The following is a 17136-nucleotide window of genomic DNA, read 5'->3' as shown; positions in this document are numbered from 1 at the left end:
TCATCAGAACTGATTCAAATGAATTCTTTTTAACGGCTGAGTAATACTCCATTGTGTATATGTACCACAGCTGTCTTATCCATTCATCTGCTGATGGACATCTAGGTTGTTTCCATGTCCTGGCTATTATAAACAGTGCTGCGATGAACATTGGGGTACATGTGTCTCTTTCAATTCTGGTTTCCTCGGTGTGTATGCCCAGCAGTGGGATTGCTGGGTCATAAGGTAGTTCTATTTGCAATTTTTTAAGGAATCTCCACACTGTTCTCCATAGTGGCTGTACTAGTTTGCATTCCCACCAACAGTGTAGGAGGGTTCCCTTTTCTCCACACCTTCTCCAGCATTTATTGCTTGCAGATTTTGGATCGCAGCCATTCGGACTGGTGTGAAGTGGTACCTCATTGTGGTTTTGATTTGCATTTCTCTAATAATGAGTGATGTTGAGCATCTTTTCATGTGTTTGTTAGCCATCCGTATGTATTCTTTGGAGAAATGTCTATTCAGTTCTTTGGCCCATTATTTGATTGGGTCGTTTATCCTTTTCTTCTTGCCTTCATGAAACCAGGTCTTTAAGAACTGAGGCTTATACAATTTGGGGTGCTCTCATGAGAAAAAGAATAGAACTCTAAATGCAAATAGGAATGAAAATAAGTCTAGTTAGAATGAGAAAAGAAGTCCCAATGTGTGGCAAGGTTTTAAAACCTGAACAAATACAAAGATCACAAAAGCCAGAAAAATAGCACAATCTTTTGTTAATAAAATGCTCACTCTTCTATAATACTTTGTCACTGAATAACTCTTGTTCCCCTTCATTTCAAACCTTGTGTCTCCTTTACTTCTTGCCTAGTGCTGTGTGCTCAGTTGCTCAGCCGTGTCTGACTCTTTGTAGCCCCATGGACCCGCCAGGCTCCTCTGTCCATGGAAGTTTCCAGACAAGAATATTGGAATGGTCTGCCATTTCCTATTCCAGGGGACCTTCCCAACCCAGGGATCGAACCCGTGTCTCTTGTGTCTGCTGCATTGGCAGGCGTATTCTAGCTGCCACTAATGCCAACTGGGAAGCCTCTGCTAGAGAACTAAACTGAGTCACAGAGAGCACAAGCACAGAGGGGAAAGGTAACTTATCATTTGATGTGAAAATGTCCCGGTATGAGAGTAAGGAAGGGAGGCAGGGCCAGCTCAGTGTCCCTTTTCTTTATCATCTAGGGTAGAATTAGATGGATTATAAGCACGTTGCCTATCCCCATGCCCACTTCTCAAGCTCTAAAGTGAAAAAGTGAAAGCGAAAGTGAAAGTGAAGTCGCTCAGTCGTGTCCGACTCTTTGCGACCCCATAGAATGTAGCCTACCAGGCTCCTCCGTCCGTGGGATTTTCCAGGCAAGAGTACAGGAGTGGGTTGCCATTTCCTTCTCCAGGAGATCTTCCCAACCCAGGGATTGAACCCAGATCTCCCGCATTGCTGGCAGACGCTTTACCATCTGAGCCACCAGGGAAGACTCTCAAGCTCTCACTTTCACTGAATTCCTGATCAGGGGTCAGGTCCTCTGATGAAGATCATACTCCCTCCTCCCAAGCAAAACTCTCTCCCTTCTTCCTTGTTCCACCAGCCCAGGCTTTGGGCTACTGGGCAGTTCTGCTTTCTCTAAAATGGGTCTCACTCATTCTGACTTTCATTGGCAGGCTATTCAAAATATGCAATCCACGCGACAATGTGAGTGTAAAAATCTCCAATCTGCCTAAGAATCACAAATCACTCACCTGGTTTTATCCTACTGACCAGAAGATCATAGAGTGGGAATCTGGTGAGCCTACTAAGTACTTCGATACTAAATTTAATGACAGGTCCACGCTTGATTCTCAAAGTGGCACACTGCACATCCGCAAGGTCCAGAAGGAAGACAGCAGTACTTACCTCCTGAGGGTGCTGAAGGACAATGGACATGAGGAGGAATACAAGATCTCTCTGATGGTGCTTGGTAAGTTAGGGTAACCAAAGGGCTAGTCCCGACTCTGGGGTCCCAGAAAGATCACTGGGAGGCTTCCCGGTGATTCTGGGGACTCTCCATGGGAGGGGGAGAGAAAACCTCAGGACAGGCTTTATCCATTTCTTCTGGAGCCAGTTCCACTTGGAAGTGAGTCTGGGCCAGCAGACCCCAAAATAGGTAACTTTGGGACATTTGAAACCTCTTCTGACATTAGAGAGTCTAAGATTTGAAGAGGAAGGAGACAACAAAGATGGTTTCCTCTCTGTTCTCTTCATGTTCTCTTGTGGTCAGTCCAAATAAGTTCTGAGTTCTTCTTCTTTTTCAATTGATTTTTTGGTTGTACTGGGTCTTCCTTGCTCCAAGCAGACTTTCTTGAATTGTGGCAAGTGGGGGTTACTCTTTGTTGTGGTGCATGGGCTTCTCATTGTGGTGGAGTCTCTGATTGTGGAGCATGGGTTCTAGGCTTGTGGGCTTTAATAGCTGCAGCTTGTTGGCCCTAGGATGTGTGGGCTTCAGTAGTTGTAATGCATGGGCTTAGTTGCTCTGCAGTATGTGCGATCTTCCCAGACCAGGGATGGAACCCATGTCCCCACTGGCAGGCAGATTGTTAACCACTTGACCACACTTACTGGCTGTGTGACCTTGGAGAAACATCTTGACATCTCTGTCCCATTAGGTAAGATTCTGTTGATGGCAAGTAATGGACACCAACTTGATATAGCTTTAGCGAAAAAGGAGACATTTTTTTTTAAGCTGTGACTTCTCAAAGCAATGAAAGAAGTTTAGAAGAGTTGAAAAGGACTGAAGAGGAGGAAGAATGAGAGCCTGGCTCAGTCCAGAGCCTCTAGCCACTGGCATCTTTCATGTGAAAGTGGGTCCCTGCCAGTACAGTCTCTCTCTCTGAGTCTAGGCTTTCATGTCTCTTAGTTTAAATTCTCACGAGAGACAAATTGACTAGCCCATCTTGGTTCAGGTATGTGATTTAAACTCTTAGGGTCCAAAGACTCAGCTTATAAGGCAGAAACTTGGTTCTTGGGGAGATTGCCAATTATGAGAGGAGGAGGGCTGGGCAGACATCCAAGGGAGATGTGCCCCTCAGAGACTTGAGTTCCTCATCATATTGTGAGGATAATTATGTCTTTTTAGGATGTTATGAGAATCAAAGTAGATAATGAAAGTGAAAACACTTTTACAATACTGGAACTTCCTTTGTGGTCCAGTGGTTAAGAATCTACCCTTCCACTGCAGGGGGCGTGTTGACTTCAATTCCTGGTTGAGGAACAAAGACCTCACACGCTGCATGGTGCAGTCAAAAATAATAAAATTACAACAACAAAAAAATGTGCCACAAGTTCTTGTGTCTGGTGAGGAGCCTTAAAAATGCTAAAATGCTACAAAGAATGAAGAATTGTATATATTCATGTCCCACTAACATGGGTCATGATGGCCCCTGGTATAAGAGGCTAGAATCGCCTTCTTGCTCACTTACTCCATATCATATGTCATAAAATTGCAAGATGTACTAGCAACAGGAAATATTCAAAGGTTCCTACAGTGATTTTAACAAACAGGTCTGAAATATACATCATTTACCAGATTTTGTGGCAAATATTCCCCTCACAGCCAACTGTAAACTGCTATCAGTTTCATTTTACAACAAACTTGCAAAATTTCTGAGTATCCTACAAGCCATAAGCCTACATGGCTTCAGTACGCTTGCCTCTGGATAAGGCTCTGAGGATGCAATTAGTGGAAGGATCATCCTTCTGTCCAGCACCGGAATCTCTAAAGCTCAAAGGGGCATCTTGGAACCAGACTGCTCCATCTGGCTCTGGAGTGCTTAGGGCTAGGCTGCTTACTATGGGAAATGCAGAAGGTTTATAAGACTTGAGGCCAGACCACAGGAAATGAATAAGCATATGAAGATTGCTCATGTAAAGTATGCAAGAGGAGTCCAGCAATGTGATAAGGCTTCATGGAGGAGATGGATCTCGAGTTCAGGAGGTCAGATTGGTAGAGCTTCCATCGCCCCTCACAGACATACAACCCAGAAGTCAGCTCGGATTGGGTCAATTCTCTGCTACATTTTAATCCTATGACTTCTGAGCTGCATTGATTCTGCAGGTGTTTTACCCTTGACCAGAAGGAAAAGACCTCAGAGGATTTCAGGTAAAGTAGTCCTAGTCAAGGAAGGAGCAGATGATGGAAATACATCTCAACCCATCTGCCCGCAGGATGAAAGCAGTGATGATGCTGTGACCTTCAACATGCCTGCGTCACACCCAGCAAAAGAAAGTCTGACCATCTTGGCTCGTTTGCTCTTTCTCTATAGAGGGCATGGCAACCCACTCCAATGTTCTTACCTGGAGAATCCCTTGGACGGAGGAGCCTGGCAGACTGCAGTACATAGGGTTGCGAAGAGTCAGACACAACTGAAGCAACTTAGCATGCATGCACACACATAGAATTTTAGAGCAAATACAAGCTAGAGCAAGGCAAGATCTAGTCTGAACTAACCCCACACTGCCCACAGCAGGTCCACAGATGTTGCTAGAAATACTGGAGGGCTTTCTCAGTAGGCAAATTGGCTGGAGCAGAAAACCAGAGGAATCACATGGATATTCTTATCACTACCATTCTATATATTTTCCTCCCCATTTTTTATATTGTTCTAATAATGTTCTTTATCACTCCTTTAATTTTTATTTTTTATAACTTACTTTTTCTTTTGTAAAACACACCTCATTTTTAACTAAATTAATTTTATTTCCCTATTTCTACTCCTTAGTACTGCTTAGTTACACTGCAATTTTTTCCATGTTTTTTATTTTGTATTTTTGAGAGTCTAATTTTTAGTATTCATTTTCACTTAGGAGCTTGATTATTGGCTTGATTGCTCTCTTCTTTTTTGACTTCTTTTATTTTCCCCTTCTTCTCTCTTGTCTTTGTAAGTGTGTGTCTCTTTGGGTGTTCTTGGCTGTTGACTGTTGTTTCACCATTAGTCTTGGGATGTTGTTTTCTGTGCTGTGTGGCCTGTGAAATCTTGGTGCTACAGTAAGGGGATGGGCCTGAACCTCAGAGGTTGGATACCCAAGTTCAGGACTTTGGACCACCAGAGAACTCCCAAGACCATGGAATATTAATAGGTGAGAGCCCTCTCAAAAGTCTCTGTATCAAATCTAAGACCAAGCCCCACTCCAAGGCCTGCAAGCTCTAGTTCCAGATGCCTCATGCCAAATCTTTAGCAAAGTAGGAGCACAAACCTGCCCATTTGCAGAAAGGCTGCCCCCAAACATACCAAGCTCATAGACACCCCAAAACACACTACTGGACACAGCACTACTTTCAGAGAGACAAGATCCAGCTCCACCCACCAGAACACAGACACAAGTCCCCCTATCAGGGAAACTTCATTAGGCACCAGGAATCACAGCTACCCCCAAGAGGCAGGGGGAAGACAGCACAATTGAAAGGAACCACAACTTCCAACCTGTAGCCAGAAGACCCCCAAACACAGTAAAGTAAGCCATATGAGATGACATAGAAGCATGCAGCAGCTGAAGGGACATGGTGAAAAGCCAAAAGACCAAACAAATGAAGAAATAAGCAGTCTACATGAAAATAAATCCAGAATAATGATAGTAAAGTTGACTTAAAATCATGGAAATAAAATGGTCGGAGGCACAGATTGAGAAGATACAAGAAATGTTTACCAAGGACCCAGGAGATTTAAAGAACAGACAATCAGCAATGAACACAATAACTGAGGTGAAAAGCATTAGAGGGAACCAATAGCAGAATGAGAGAAGCAGCAGAACAGAGAAGTGAGCTGGAAGATAGAATAGCAAAAACAGCTGAAACAGAGCAACATGCAGAAAACAGGATAAAAAGAAATGAGGACAGTCTCATGGAAAAGGCAATGGCACCCCACTCCAGTACTCTTGCCTGCACAATCCCATGGACGGAGGAGCTTGGCGGGCTGCAGTCCATGGGGTTGCTAGGAGTCAGACAAGACTGAGCGACTTCACTTTCACTTTTCACTTTGATGCATTGGAGAAGGAAATGGCAACCCACTCCAGTGTTCTTGCCTGGAGAATCCCAGGGATAGGGGAGCCTAGTGGGCTGCCGTCTCTGGGGTCACACAGAGTCGGACATGACGAAAGCGACGTAGCAGCAGCAGGACAGTCTCAGAGACCTCTGGGACAACATTAAGTGGCCCAACATTTGAATCACAGGAGTCCCAGAAGAAGAGGACAAAATGAAAAGGTATGAGAAGATATTTGAGAAGATTATAGTCAAAAGCTTCCCTAAAATGGGAAAGGAAATAGCCTCCCAAGTCCAGGAAGACCAGAGAATCCCACACAGGATTTCTCCCAAGGAGAAATATGCCAAGACACATATTAATCAAATGAACAAAAATTAAACACAAAGAGCAAATATTAAAAGCAGCAAGTGAAAACAACAAATAACATACGCGGGGATCCCCAGAAGGCCAGTAGCTGATTTCTCAACAGAAACTCTGTAGTCCAGAAAAGAGTAGCAGGATATACTTAAAGTGATGAAAGGAAAAAAAACCATAAGCTATGGTTTTCACAGTAGTCATGTATGGCTGTGAGAGTTGGACTGTAAAGAAAGCTGAGCACCGAAGAATTGATGCTTTTGAACTGCGGTGCTGGAGAAGACTCTTGAGAGTCCCTTGGACTGAAAGGAGATCCAATCAGTCAATCGAAAAGGAAATCAGTCCTGGATATTCATTGGAAGGACTAATGCTGAAGCTGAAACTCCAGTCCTTTGGCCACCTGATATGAAGAACTGAGTCACTGGAAAAGACCCTAATGCTGGGAAAGATTGAAGGCAGGAGGAGAAGGGAATGACAGGGGATGAGGTGGTTGGATGGCATCACCAACTCAATGGACATGAGTTTGAGGAAACTCTGGGAGTTGGTGAAGGACAGGGAAGCCTGGTGTGCTTTAGTCCTTGGAGTCTTAGTCAGACACAATTGAGTGACTGAACTGAACTGAACTGAGCTATATATACTGTCAATAAGAGACCCACCTCAGACCTAGGAACACATAAAAACTGAAAGTGAGGAGTTGGAAAAAGATACTCCATGCAAAAGGAAATCAAAAGAAAATGGGAGGACTACTCACATCAGAGAAAATAGACTTTAAAATAAAGACCAATACAAGAGACAACAGAGAACACTACAAAATGATCAAGGGATCAATCCAAGAAGAAGATATAACAATTATAAGTATATATGCACCCAACATACGAGCACCTCAATATATAAGGCAAATGCTAACAACTATTACGGAGAAGGCAATGACACCCCACTCCAGTACTCTTGCCTGGAAAATCCCATGGATGGAGGAGCCTGGTGGGCTGCAGTCCAAGGGGTCACAAAGAGTCGGACTTGACTGTGCGACTTCCCTTTTACTTTTCACTTTCATGCATTGGACAAGGAAAAGACAACCCACTCCAGTGTTCTTGCCTGGAGAATCCCGGGGATGGGGGAGCCTGGTGGGCTTCTGTATATGGGGTTGTACACAGTCGGACATGACTGAAGCAACTTAGCAGCAGCAGCAGCAACAACAACTATTAAAATGGAAATTGATAGTAACACAATAATAGTAGGGAACTTTAACACCCCACTCACACCAATGGACAGATCAGCCAGACAGAAAATTGATAACCACAAGCTTTAAATTATACATTGAACCAGTTAGACCTGGTAGTATCTATAGGGCACTTGACCCCCAAATGATAGATTTCCTTTCTTTCTCAAGTGCATTTGGAACATTCTCCAGGGTTTATCACATCTTGGTAAATTTAAAAAAATCGAAATCACTTCAAGCATCATTTCTGACCACAATGGTATTTATAAGATTAGATACCAACTACAGGAAAAAAAAAAAAAGAAACCCTGTAAAAAATACACAAACACACGGAGCCTAAACCATACAATTCTGAATAACCAACAGATCACTGAAGAAATCAAAAAGGAAATGAAAATATGCCTAGAAACAAACGACAATGAAAACATGACCACTCAAAACCTGTGGGATGAGTAAAAGCAACGCTAAGAGGGAAGTTAACAACCATACAAGCCTGCCTCAAGAAACAGGAGACACAACAACTAAAGAACCTAACTTCACACCTAAAGCAACTAGTAAACGAAGATTAAAAACCTCTAAGTCAGTAGAAGAAGTAACTCATAAAGATCAGAGCTTAAATAAGTGAAAAAGAAGCGAAGGAGACAATAGCACAGATAAATACAACTAAAAGATGGTTCTTTGAGAAGATGAACAAAATGACAAACCATTAGCCAGACTCATCAAGAAAAAAAGGGTAAGATTCAAATCAATCACAATAGAAATGAAAAAGGAGAAGTTACAATGAGCAACACAGAAATTCAAAAGATAAAAGATCATAAGACTCTTATGAGCAATTATATACTAATAAAATAGAGAAACTGGCAGAAATGGACAGATTCTTAGAAAAGTGTAACCTTCAAAAACTGAACCAGGAAGAAATAGAAAATATGAACAGACCAATCACAAACATGGAAATTGAAACTATAATAAAAGTCTTTCAAAAAACAAAAGCCCAGGGCCAGATGGCTTCAGGAAAATTCTACCAAAAGACCTAACAGGTTTCATGCTCAAACTCTTCAGGAACATTGCAGAGGAAGGAAAACACCTAAATCCATTCTATGAGGCCACCATCACACTGATACCAAAACCAAAGATGTTGCAAGAATAGAAAATTACAGAACAATATCACTGATGAACATAGATGCACAAATCCCCAACAAAAGTTTGGAAATCAGAATCCAACACAACATAAAAAGAGTTACATATCATAATCAAGTCAGTTTTATCCCAGGGATGCAAAGATTCTTCAGTATATGGAAAACAATCAATGTGATATACCATATTAACCAATTGAAAGATAATTTCCATATGATAATCTCAGTAGACGCAGAGAAAGCCTTTGACAAACTTCAACAGTCATTTAAGATGAACATTCTCCAGAAGCAGGCACAGAAGGAGCATACCTCAACAGAAGAAAGACCATATGTGACAAACCTACAGCAAGCATTATTCCCAATGGTGAAAAACCTAAAGCATTTCATTTAAAATCTGGAACAAGACAAGGTACCCACTGTGACCACGACTATTCAACAGAGTTTTAGAAATCCTAGCCACAGCAATCAGAAAAGGAAAAGAAATAAAAGAAATCGAGATTGGAAAAGAGAAATAAAAACTCTCACTGTTTGCAGATGACGTGATACTATACATATAAAACCCTAAAGATGCCACCAGAAAAGTACTAGAGCTAATCAATGAATACAGTAAATTTGCAGGGTATAAAATTAATACACAGAAATCTCTTGCATTCCTAAACACTAACAATGAAAAATCAAAAAGAAAAATTAAAGAAACAATCCCATTCACCATGGCAACAAAGATAATAAACTACTTAGGAATAAATCTGTCTAAAGAGGCCAATAGTAAAGAGGTAAATAGTTCTAATTTTGAATACCCATGAGCTCAAGGTCTTCCTACTATGCTATCTTGGCCACACTGTAGATTAAGAGTTTTTAAAAAGAGAGTTCTCTCAGAGAGCTCCCTCTTCTCTTCTGCCATGTAACACCAGTGGACATCTTCCAGTGTGAAGATGCTCATCTCTGCATCAGTAAGTGGACTCTTGCTAGACTCTGAGTCTGTTGGTGCCCTGATTGTATGCTTCCCAGCCTCCTGAACTGTGAGAAGTAAATGTATGTCCTTTAAGCCATATAGCCTATGGTATTTCTGACATGGTGGCTGGCATGAATAAGCCACAGGGGATGCCCCTCCTCAACCCTCAACCTCCTTTTCACTTTACATACTCTGAGAGAGATCCTTCTAGCACATGGTCTGACCTCAACCACAATTTATGTGCTGCATAATCATGTTCTTGGTAGGTAGCTCAGATCGCTCCCTTGAGCCCCACATCCAAATATTCAACTCTGTTTTAGGCATCTTAATCTTAACATATCCCACACTGAACTTACCATTTCTCGTGTTCCAGTTTATCCCTTCTCCTATCTTGGGTTGATCACTCAAGCCAGCACCCAGACTCTTTCGTCTCCCTCTCTGTCATCCTGCATATAAAAAAATCAAGTTTTGCTGAATCTGACTTCTCTTCATCTGCCGCACCCTGCAGCTCAGGCCTTCTTTAATGGTAGATGAATTCTTCCAACACCCTTGGAATACCTCCTTGCTTCTAGTTTCTTTCTCCTCTTCTTCAGATTTCTTTCTAACCTGTGAATTGAAGTAGAACACTTCTATGCCCCGAATCCTTTCTTTACATCTTCTTGAAAGGCTTCAGGATAAAATCCAAGCTCCTAATCTGTGCATGCTAAAACCTTAACATTATAGAGCTGTTTTTCTTTCCTTTTATTTCAGCCTCATTAAAATATCCTCCATTTCCTGAAATAGCCAAGTTCTCTAGTTTCTCAGATATTACCCGTGCTCATCTTCCTTATATAAATACTTTCATCATTCTTAAAAGGAGTTGCACCTATTCACTCATCCCCCAGTAGCCTCCTCTCATAACATAGTTTGTATTTATGTAGTCTTTCTAAGTGACCCCATAGTTTCACAACCACATTGTAATGCTTTTCTTCTTTGTCTGGTTCCTTCATGAGATTGCAAGCTGCTTAAAAGTAGACAAGAGAGAAGCTTTTATTTCTACATCCTCACTTGTAGCTCTAGAAATATCCAATAGATACAGGGAGGAAGGAACACCTGCAGTGTTGTACTGCCCCTACTAGAATCAGCAAGAAGTCATCCTGCATCTGCTGCTGCTGCTAAGTCGCTTCAGTCGTGTCCGACTCTGTGTGACCCCAAAGACGGCAGCCCATCAGGCTCCCCAATCCCTGGGGTTCTCCAGGCAAGAACACTGGAGTGGGTTGCCATTTCCTTTCACTTTCATCCTGCATGGGTGTGTGCTAAGTCACTTCAGTCGTGTCCCACTCTGTGTGATCCCATGAACTGTAGCCTGCCAGGCTCCTCTGTCCATAGGATTCTCCAGGCAAGAATACTGGAGTTGAGTTTCCATGCTCTCCTACAGGGGATCTTCCCAACCCAGGGATCAAACCCAAGTATCTTGTGTCTCCTTCATTGGCAGGTGGGTTCTTTACCACTAGTGCCAACAGGGAGGTCCCACCTTTCATCCTAGGTGGTTGGGAATATACTTTTCTATTCTCTGCTGGTTCAGATCTCAAATGCTTCAGCAAAACACTGGACAACAGCCCTTTTTCAAAATCCCCAGAGGAGCCGAAGTCCGAGCAAAGTCCACGCATGGTTCACCTCTGTCCCTTACCTTAATCTGTCATTTGCCCTAGTCTTTCTCAGATGGCTTCCCCGGGGGCATCAGTGGTAAAGAATGCTCCTTCTCGGCTTCTTTCTCATGGTTTGCTTTAAAGTCTTCCTTAGTTAACCTCACTTTGATTTGTTCATTCTACTTCAGCCTCAGCTTTTCTTCTAGTCCAAGGATTGACTGTAGATCGCAGGAAGGGAAGAGCTGAGTGAAGAAGACTGGGCTTGACTGGGGCTGCACATGACCTTTGGCAGATCTGACGCTGAGTTTCAGTTATCAAATACAAGTAGTAATCCCTGTTTTCCTCACCTCACAGGGCTCCAATGTGATCAGGTAAATAGGGTGTCCTACGCAGTTTCAGGTAGTGAGCTGACTCCATTTCCCCATGCTGATCTTTCAGGGAGGGTAACTACTTCCAAGGCAGGAGCTCACAGATTGAGGAGAGCGGTTTTTATTGGTCATCTCCATGGTGAAAATCAGAAATGTCCCCAGTCTGAAACTGCTACAAATATGGTACATCAGGGACTGTGACTTTCCTATGGGTCTTCAAAGTGTCCTGGGTGGGCGAATAATTCATTTTGATTCTAGAGGGATGGGCCTGAAACTCTTAGACCCAAGGGTGCAGAATACATTCATTTGGGTCAAGTAACCTGTGATAATAGGTTAGTAATACAATATTTGTATATAGGTTAATAATAATAATACTGATGTTCAGTGGGTAGGCCAATATAAAGGTTTAAATAGTGAACTTACCCATAAGGAAGGAAGAGCTTGGGGGTGGAGGGGGGAGACCAATACTCAAACTGTGTAGATCTGATTTTCCACATTTTGTGCTCTCAGCCTACGCCACACATGATCTACTTTCTACTCCTCACATGATTTAGAGTTGGCTCAGGTCAGAAATCCCCTTGGGTGGGTGCTCTGGTTAATCAGGGTATTTCCTGACTGGGAAACCAAAAGCAGATATTCACTGTCAGGGGTCTTTAACATTTTCTGAGTACCAATCCCTCTGGAAACCAGTAGAATCTATGGATCCTCTCACCAGAAAAGAGAACTAACACACATTCAAACAAAATTGTTTCTTTAATTCAAATTTACTGATTTCAAATTGAAGGATAATTGCTTTACAACATTGTGTTCATTTCTGCCATATTTCAACATGAGCCCGCTATAGGTATATCCATATTCTCGCCCTCACGGCCCTCCCTCCCACCTCTCACCCCATCCCACGCCTCTAGTTTGTCATTTGCTCCCTGCGTCACACTAGAAATTTCCACCAACTGTCTAGTTTCACATATGGTAATGGTTTTTAAAGGGCTACTCTCTCAATTCGTCCCACCCTCTCCCTCTCCCCCCATAACCAAGAGTCTGTTCTTAGTTTCTTACTGGTTAATTTAAAAAAAACAAAAAAACAAAAAACGGAACGGATGGGGCTTCCTGTTTTCGGTCGCCGGGCCCCAACTATGAGTTGCTGGGTGTAGAGTTCTAACCTTAAGCCGTGAATTAAAGGTATCTTTGGTCTCTTTCTGGCTTGGCTCTGGTCTGTGTCCAGAGTCCCTGTAAAGTTCTGGAGAAGAGGAGCATGTGTTCCAGAAGGCGGGAGTGGTCTCTGACTCTGGAAATTCTACTGCTGCCTCTCTTGTTCCTGGCAACCAGCATACAAGGTACTTTCCACAGATTGTCTGCCTGTAACTGTGCACTGGAGGCCCAGTGAGATGGAAAAGGGAATACGGGTGTCTCTCCACCTGAAGTGGAGTAGTGGCTCCAGGCAGCAAGGATTTTCATCCTGGAAGCGGGGTTGGGGAGTCTTCCTTAAGCTTTGGAAAATCAGGCTCCATCTCTTGTCTCAAGCTGAAGCAACACAAATAGAACTTTGGTGAGATGGAGAAGTCCTCTCCCATTTCGTGCCATGGTTCGTCATCTGTGAAGCTTCTTTGCATTACAAAGAACAGAAGGCCGCAAGGGCAGCTGCCACACTGCAGGCTCAGGGATGCCGTGATCCTTGAGGCCTTTTTTGAGACCTCTGTCTATGCAAGGGGTTGTTTCATGAGCAAAAGTAAATAATGTCATTGCTCCAGACAGAAATCAAAATTGTGGGAAAGGAAAGTTGGGAAGGATGGCTCTGTCTAGGGTCGCTGAGTGGGAGTCTGAGCAGAGGCTTCAGTAGCAGGGAAACCCTGGAACATCTGATTAAAAGCTAAGTTCGTTCTGCCATGGTTGTGTTCTATCCCCTTGTGTGGCAACGTTCCTCTTCCTGTTACAGTTGTCCAGCCCTCCACTACCTGTCTTCCGAGGTCAGCTGAGAACTGAGAGCTAAGCTATTGCCTTTCTCTCTATTCCCCCCCTAATAAATACTTAAGCCTTTTTCATTAAAGGTGCTTTAATGCTCACTACTGTGGCAAAAATGAGTAAAAGTGAGTGTGGGCATAGGAAACAAATATAACATTTTAAAATTATGATAGTACGTGACTCTGAGGCAGATGAGATAGCCATACTCAGGGGAAATCCTGGTGGCTACTCATGCAAGGCCTCTCAGGGTGGCAGGACATTTGATCTGGCTTATGACTGGCTTTGGGGCAGGAAGAAAATTTTTTTGCCCTATTCGGACCTCTGACTGGTGTAAGAATTAACCTGACATGAGATCAGCTAACAGGAGAAAATCAGAGTTTAATATTGTGTACATGCTTCCCTGGTGACTCAGAGGTTAAAGCATCTGCCTGGAAGGCAGGAGACCTGGGTTGGATCCCTGGGTCGGGAAGAGCCCCTGGAGAAGGAAATGGCAAGCCACTCCAGTACTCTTGCCTGGAGAATCCCATGGAGGGAGGAGCCTGGTAGGCTGCAGTCCATGGGGTCACCAAGAGTTGGACACGACTGAGCGACTTCACATGGGTGAAACCCAGAAAAACCAAGTAACTTGCTAAAATGGCTGAAGCCCTCATCTTAAATACCATCCTCTGCTAAAGACGAAAGAGAATGTTGAGGATGAAAGTTTGGGGAGGTTATCAGGGAAAGCACAGCAAATAAAGGTGAGGTTGTTAGGCAGATTTAAGTTAGTGCCTTCTGCATTGATAAGAGTTTCCAGAGATTTGGTCATCCTCCTCATCTGGTAAAGAGAGGGAGACACCTTTATTAATGGAGATTTCCCTTACAAATATAAATGTTTCTTATGAAAGAGTAACTCGTACAAGGTTTTCAGAATGTTTACCATGTCTGCTACTTCCTTAGAAAACAACCTACTTGAAACAATTAATATGCCAAAGAGACATATCTTAGGGTGACACATTCTGCTCCCCTACACTACGTCTGGAGACATATCTTCAGGCCTCCTGTGGCTATGTGAGCTCCATGGGGCTTACTCAGCTCATAGGTCACTAATATGACCTTGGGAGTAGGGGCTGGTATGAAGTATTCATCCAATTGTTGGGAAAGATAGACATGCCAGGAGAAGCGGACTATCTCAGTGCTTTGTCTAGACATGAGGCCATTGTGTCTAAATCTCCTCATGTGCAGAGTACGCCTACAGATAGTTCTTTTATCTTCAGTTTATGAGTCCCTCACCCCAAAGCCTGGTGGCACCGTGGTTGTACAAAAAAACCCACCTGCCAATGCAGGAGATGTGGGTTCAATCCTTGGGTCAGGAAGACACCCTGGTGAAGGAAATGGCAACCTACTCCAGTATTCTTGCCTGGGAACTCTCAAGGGCAGAGGAGCCTGGTGGGCAACAGTCCATGGGGTCACAAAAGACTTGGGCATGATTGAGTGATAAAACAACACCCCATAACCACATTTTGTCTAAATTCAACTTTGTGCTTTGCCATGGAGGAGGTGCTTTCTCTCTTGCCTCTAGGCCTATATGCATGCCTTTCCTTCTGCCTGAAATGTCCTGCATGCCCCCTCTCCAGCCCCTCCCATTCTTACGTCACTTCCTCCCAGAAGCCTCAGCTTCCAGGTTATGGTTGGTGAACTGCTTGGCTGTCTGCTTCCTGGATCTCTTGAGCACAGGGACCTTGTCCATTGCTGAACCTAATACAGTGCCTAGCACGTGGCATGGGCTGATTAAATAATTGTTAATCCTATGAATGAATGACATCAAAGAACTTCCTTTCAGGCTATCTGTCCAGATCTTCCTGGGGGTATCGTTATTCTTATTTTCCCAGTAATGCATGTTTTTGTGGAGAAATTTGAGAAGTATTTTTTAAATGTCCTCTTTTGGCCCTCCTTAGACTTGAGTTTCTCAGCTCTCTGATCTCTAGGCCCACTCCTCACTAGCAGGCATCTTCCTTGTCTCCCTCTAGCACCACAAAGTGCACTAGAAGTAGCTTATTCTGGGAATCAGAAAACGTATCTTCTTTTTTCTTAATTTGATTTTTAATTGGAGGATAATTGCTGTAAGACCTATGTTCTGAGTTCTAAGCCATGGGGTTTCCTATAAATCGTAAAAGCTTCCTGAGTCTCAATTTTCTCAACTCTATTATGGGTATAATGATATGCTCCCCATTTTGTCAAGGGGTTATTACTAAGATCAATGAAATAAAGAATGTGAAATTGCTCTGCGATTGTGACCACAATACCACAATACAGTTTGAGACAGATAAGAGCCAGGAATATCATCAGGAAATTCCAAAGCCCAGCGCTCTCTCCTGGGCCACAGAACTGAATCTCTGCTTTCTAAACATCTTCAAACACATTTCCAAAATCTAACTCCTCATCTTGGTTTCAGCTATCCATTGCTGTGTAATAAACCTCCACAAACCTGGGGCTTCCTCAACATGCATTTGGTCACTGTCATCTGGCTGATTAAATTCATGAGACTTCCCATCTCAGGAAAGAGCACTGTACTCTTCATCTTGCCCCATGACATGCATCTGAAGTCTTGCTGTCTATTGCCAAATTACTTCCCTGAAAGTTTGTACACGTTTGCTAAATGGTTTATCTCAGTAGAGAGCTGCATGTAACTCCATGTCAGTATCTGTAAAACACTGCTTTTGATAAAATTTTATGAGAAACCACATGACTTGCTTTAGAGTATTCAGAATTTCCCCTTTAGCACTTCCTTCTTCCTGGGTAGACCTTTTTGTATGAACTTACCACTTGTTTTGGTCTGATTCCCCTCCCCTACACCATTTTAGTTTTACTTCTATACAGACAAGAAACATGGGTAAGCGTAGGAAAGGTCTGCCTCATTTATAAACTGCACATAAATACAGTTACTTTATCCTAAGCATGCAGACACATGAACAGCTACTTCTTGTTAGAATTAAATCAAAGTAGTACTTTAAGTAGTTTTATATCGAATAAAATATGGAATTGTTAAAAGGCAAATCAAAATATTTTTCAATTAACTTTAAAATTAAAAAAAAACATACCAGAAAAACAAATATATGTATATATATGTATATATATATATATATACATATATATATATTTATATATAAGAGAATAAGGAAGAAGTCAAGAGATACCTGGAGAGGCAGCTTTGGAGTACAAAATGAAGCAGGGGAAAGTCTAACAGATTTTTGCCAAGAGAACACACTAGTCATAACAAACACCCTCTTCCAACAACACAGGAGACAACTCTACACATGGACATCACCAGTTTGTCAATACCGAAATCAGAATGCTTATATTATTTTCAGCTGATGATGAAGCTCTATAAAATCAGCAGAAACAAGACTGGGAGCTGACTGTGGCATAGATCATGAAATCATTATTGCAAAATGCAGACGGAAGTTGAAGAAAGTAGGGAAAACTACTTGGTCATGCAGGTATGCTGCTAAGTCGC

The 17136-nt window shown here is 42.7% G+C and overlaps 1 protein-coding gene across 1 annotated transcript in view; it reads left to right on the top strand.

The window, feature by feature from the left end:
* LOC114117625 (CD48 antigen-like) overlaps positions 1-17136 on the top strand; it is a 46352-nt gene that overhangs the window by 10497 nt on the left and 18719 nt on the right. Inside the window, exon 2 of the mRNA XM_042256585.2 lies at positions 1681-1976. Coding sequence (XP_042112519.1) covers positions 1967-1976 — 10 coding nt within the window. The 5' untranslated portion in view covers positions 1681-1966. The remainder of the gene's footprint in view (positions 1-1680; positions 1977-17136) is intronic.

This window comes from Ovis aries, chromosome 1, assembly GCF_016772045.2.
Source record: "Ovis aries strain OAR_USU_Benz2616 breed Rambouillet chromosome 1, ARS-UI_Ramb_v3.0, whole genome shotgun sequence".
Taxonomy (NCBI): domain Eukaryota; kingdom Metazoa; phylum Chordata; class Mammalia; order Artiodactyla; family Bovidae; genus Ovis; species Ovis aries.
Note: the sequence above shows the minus strand (reverse complement) of the source record. Positions and strands in the feature narration are given on the sequence as shown.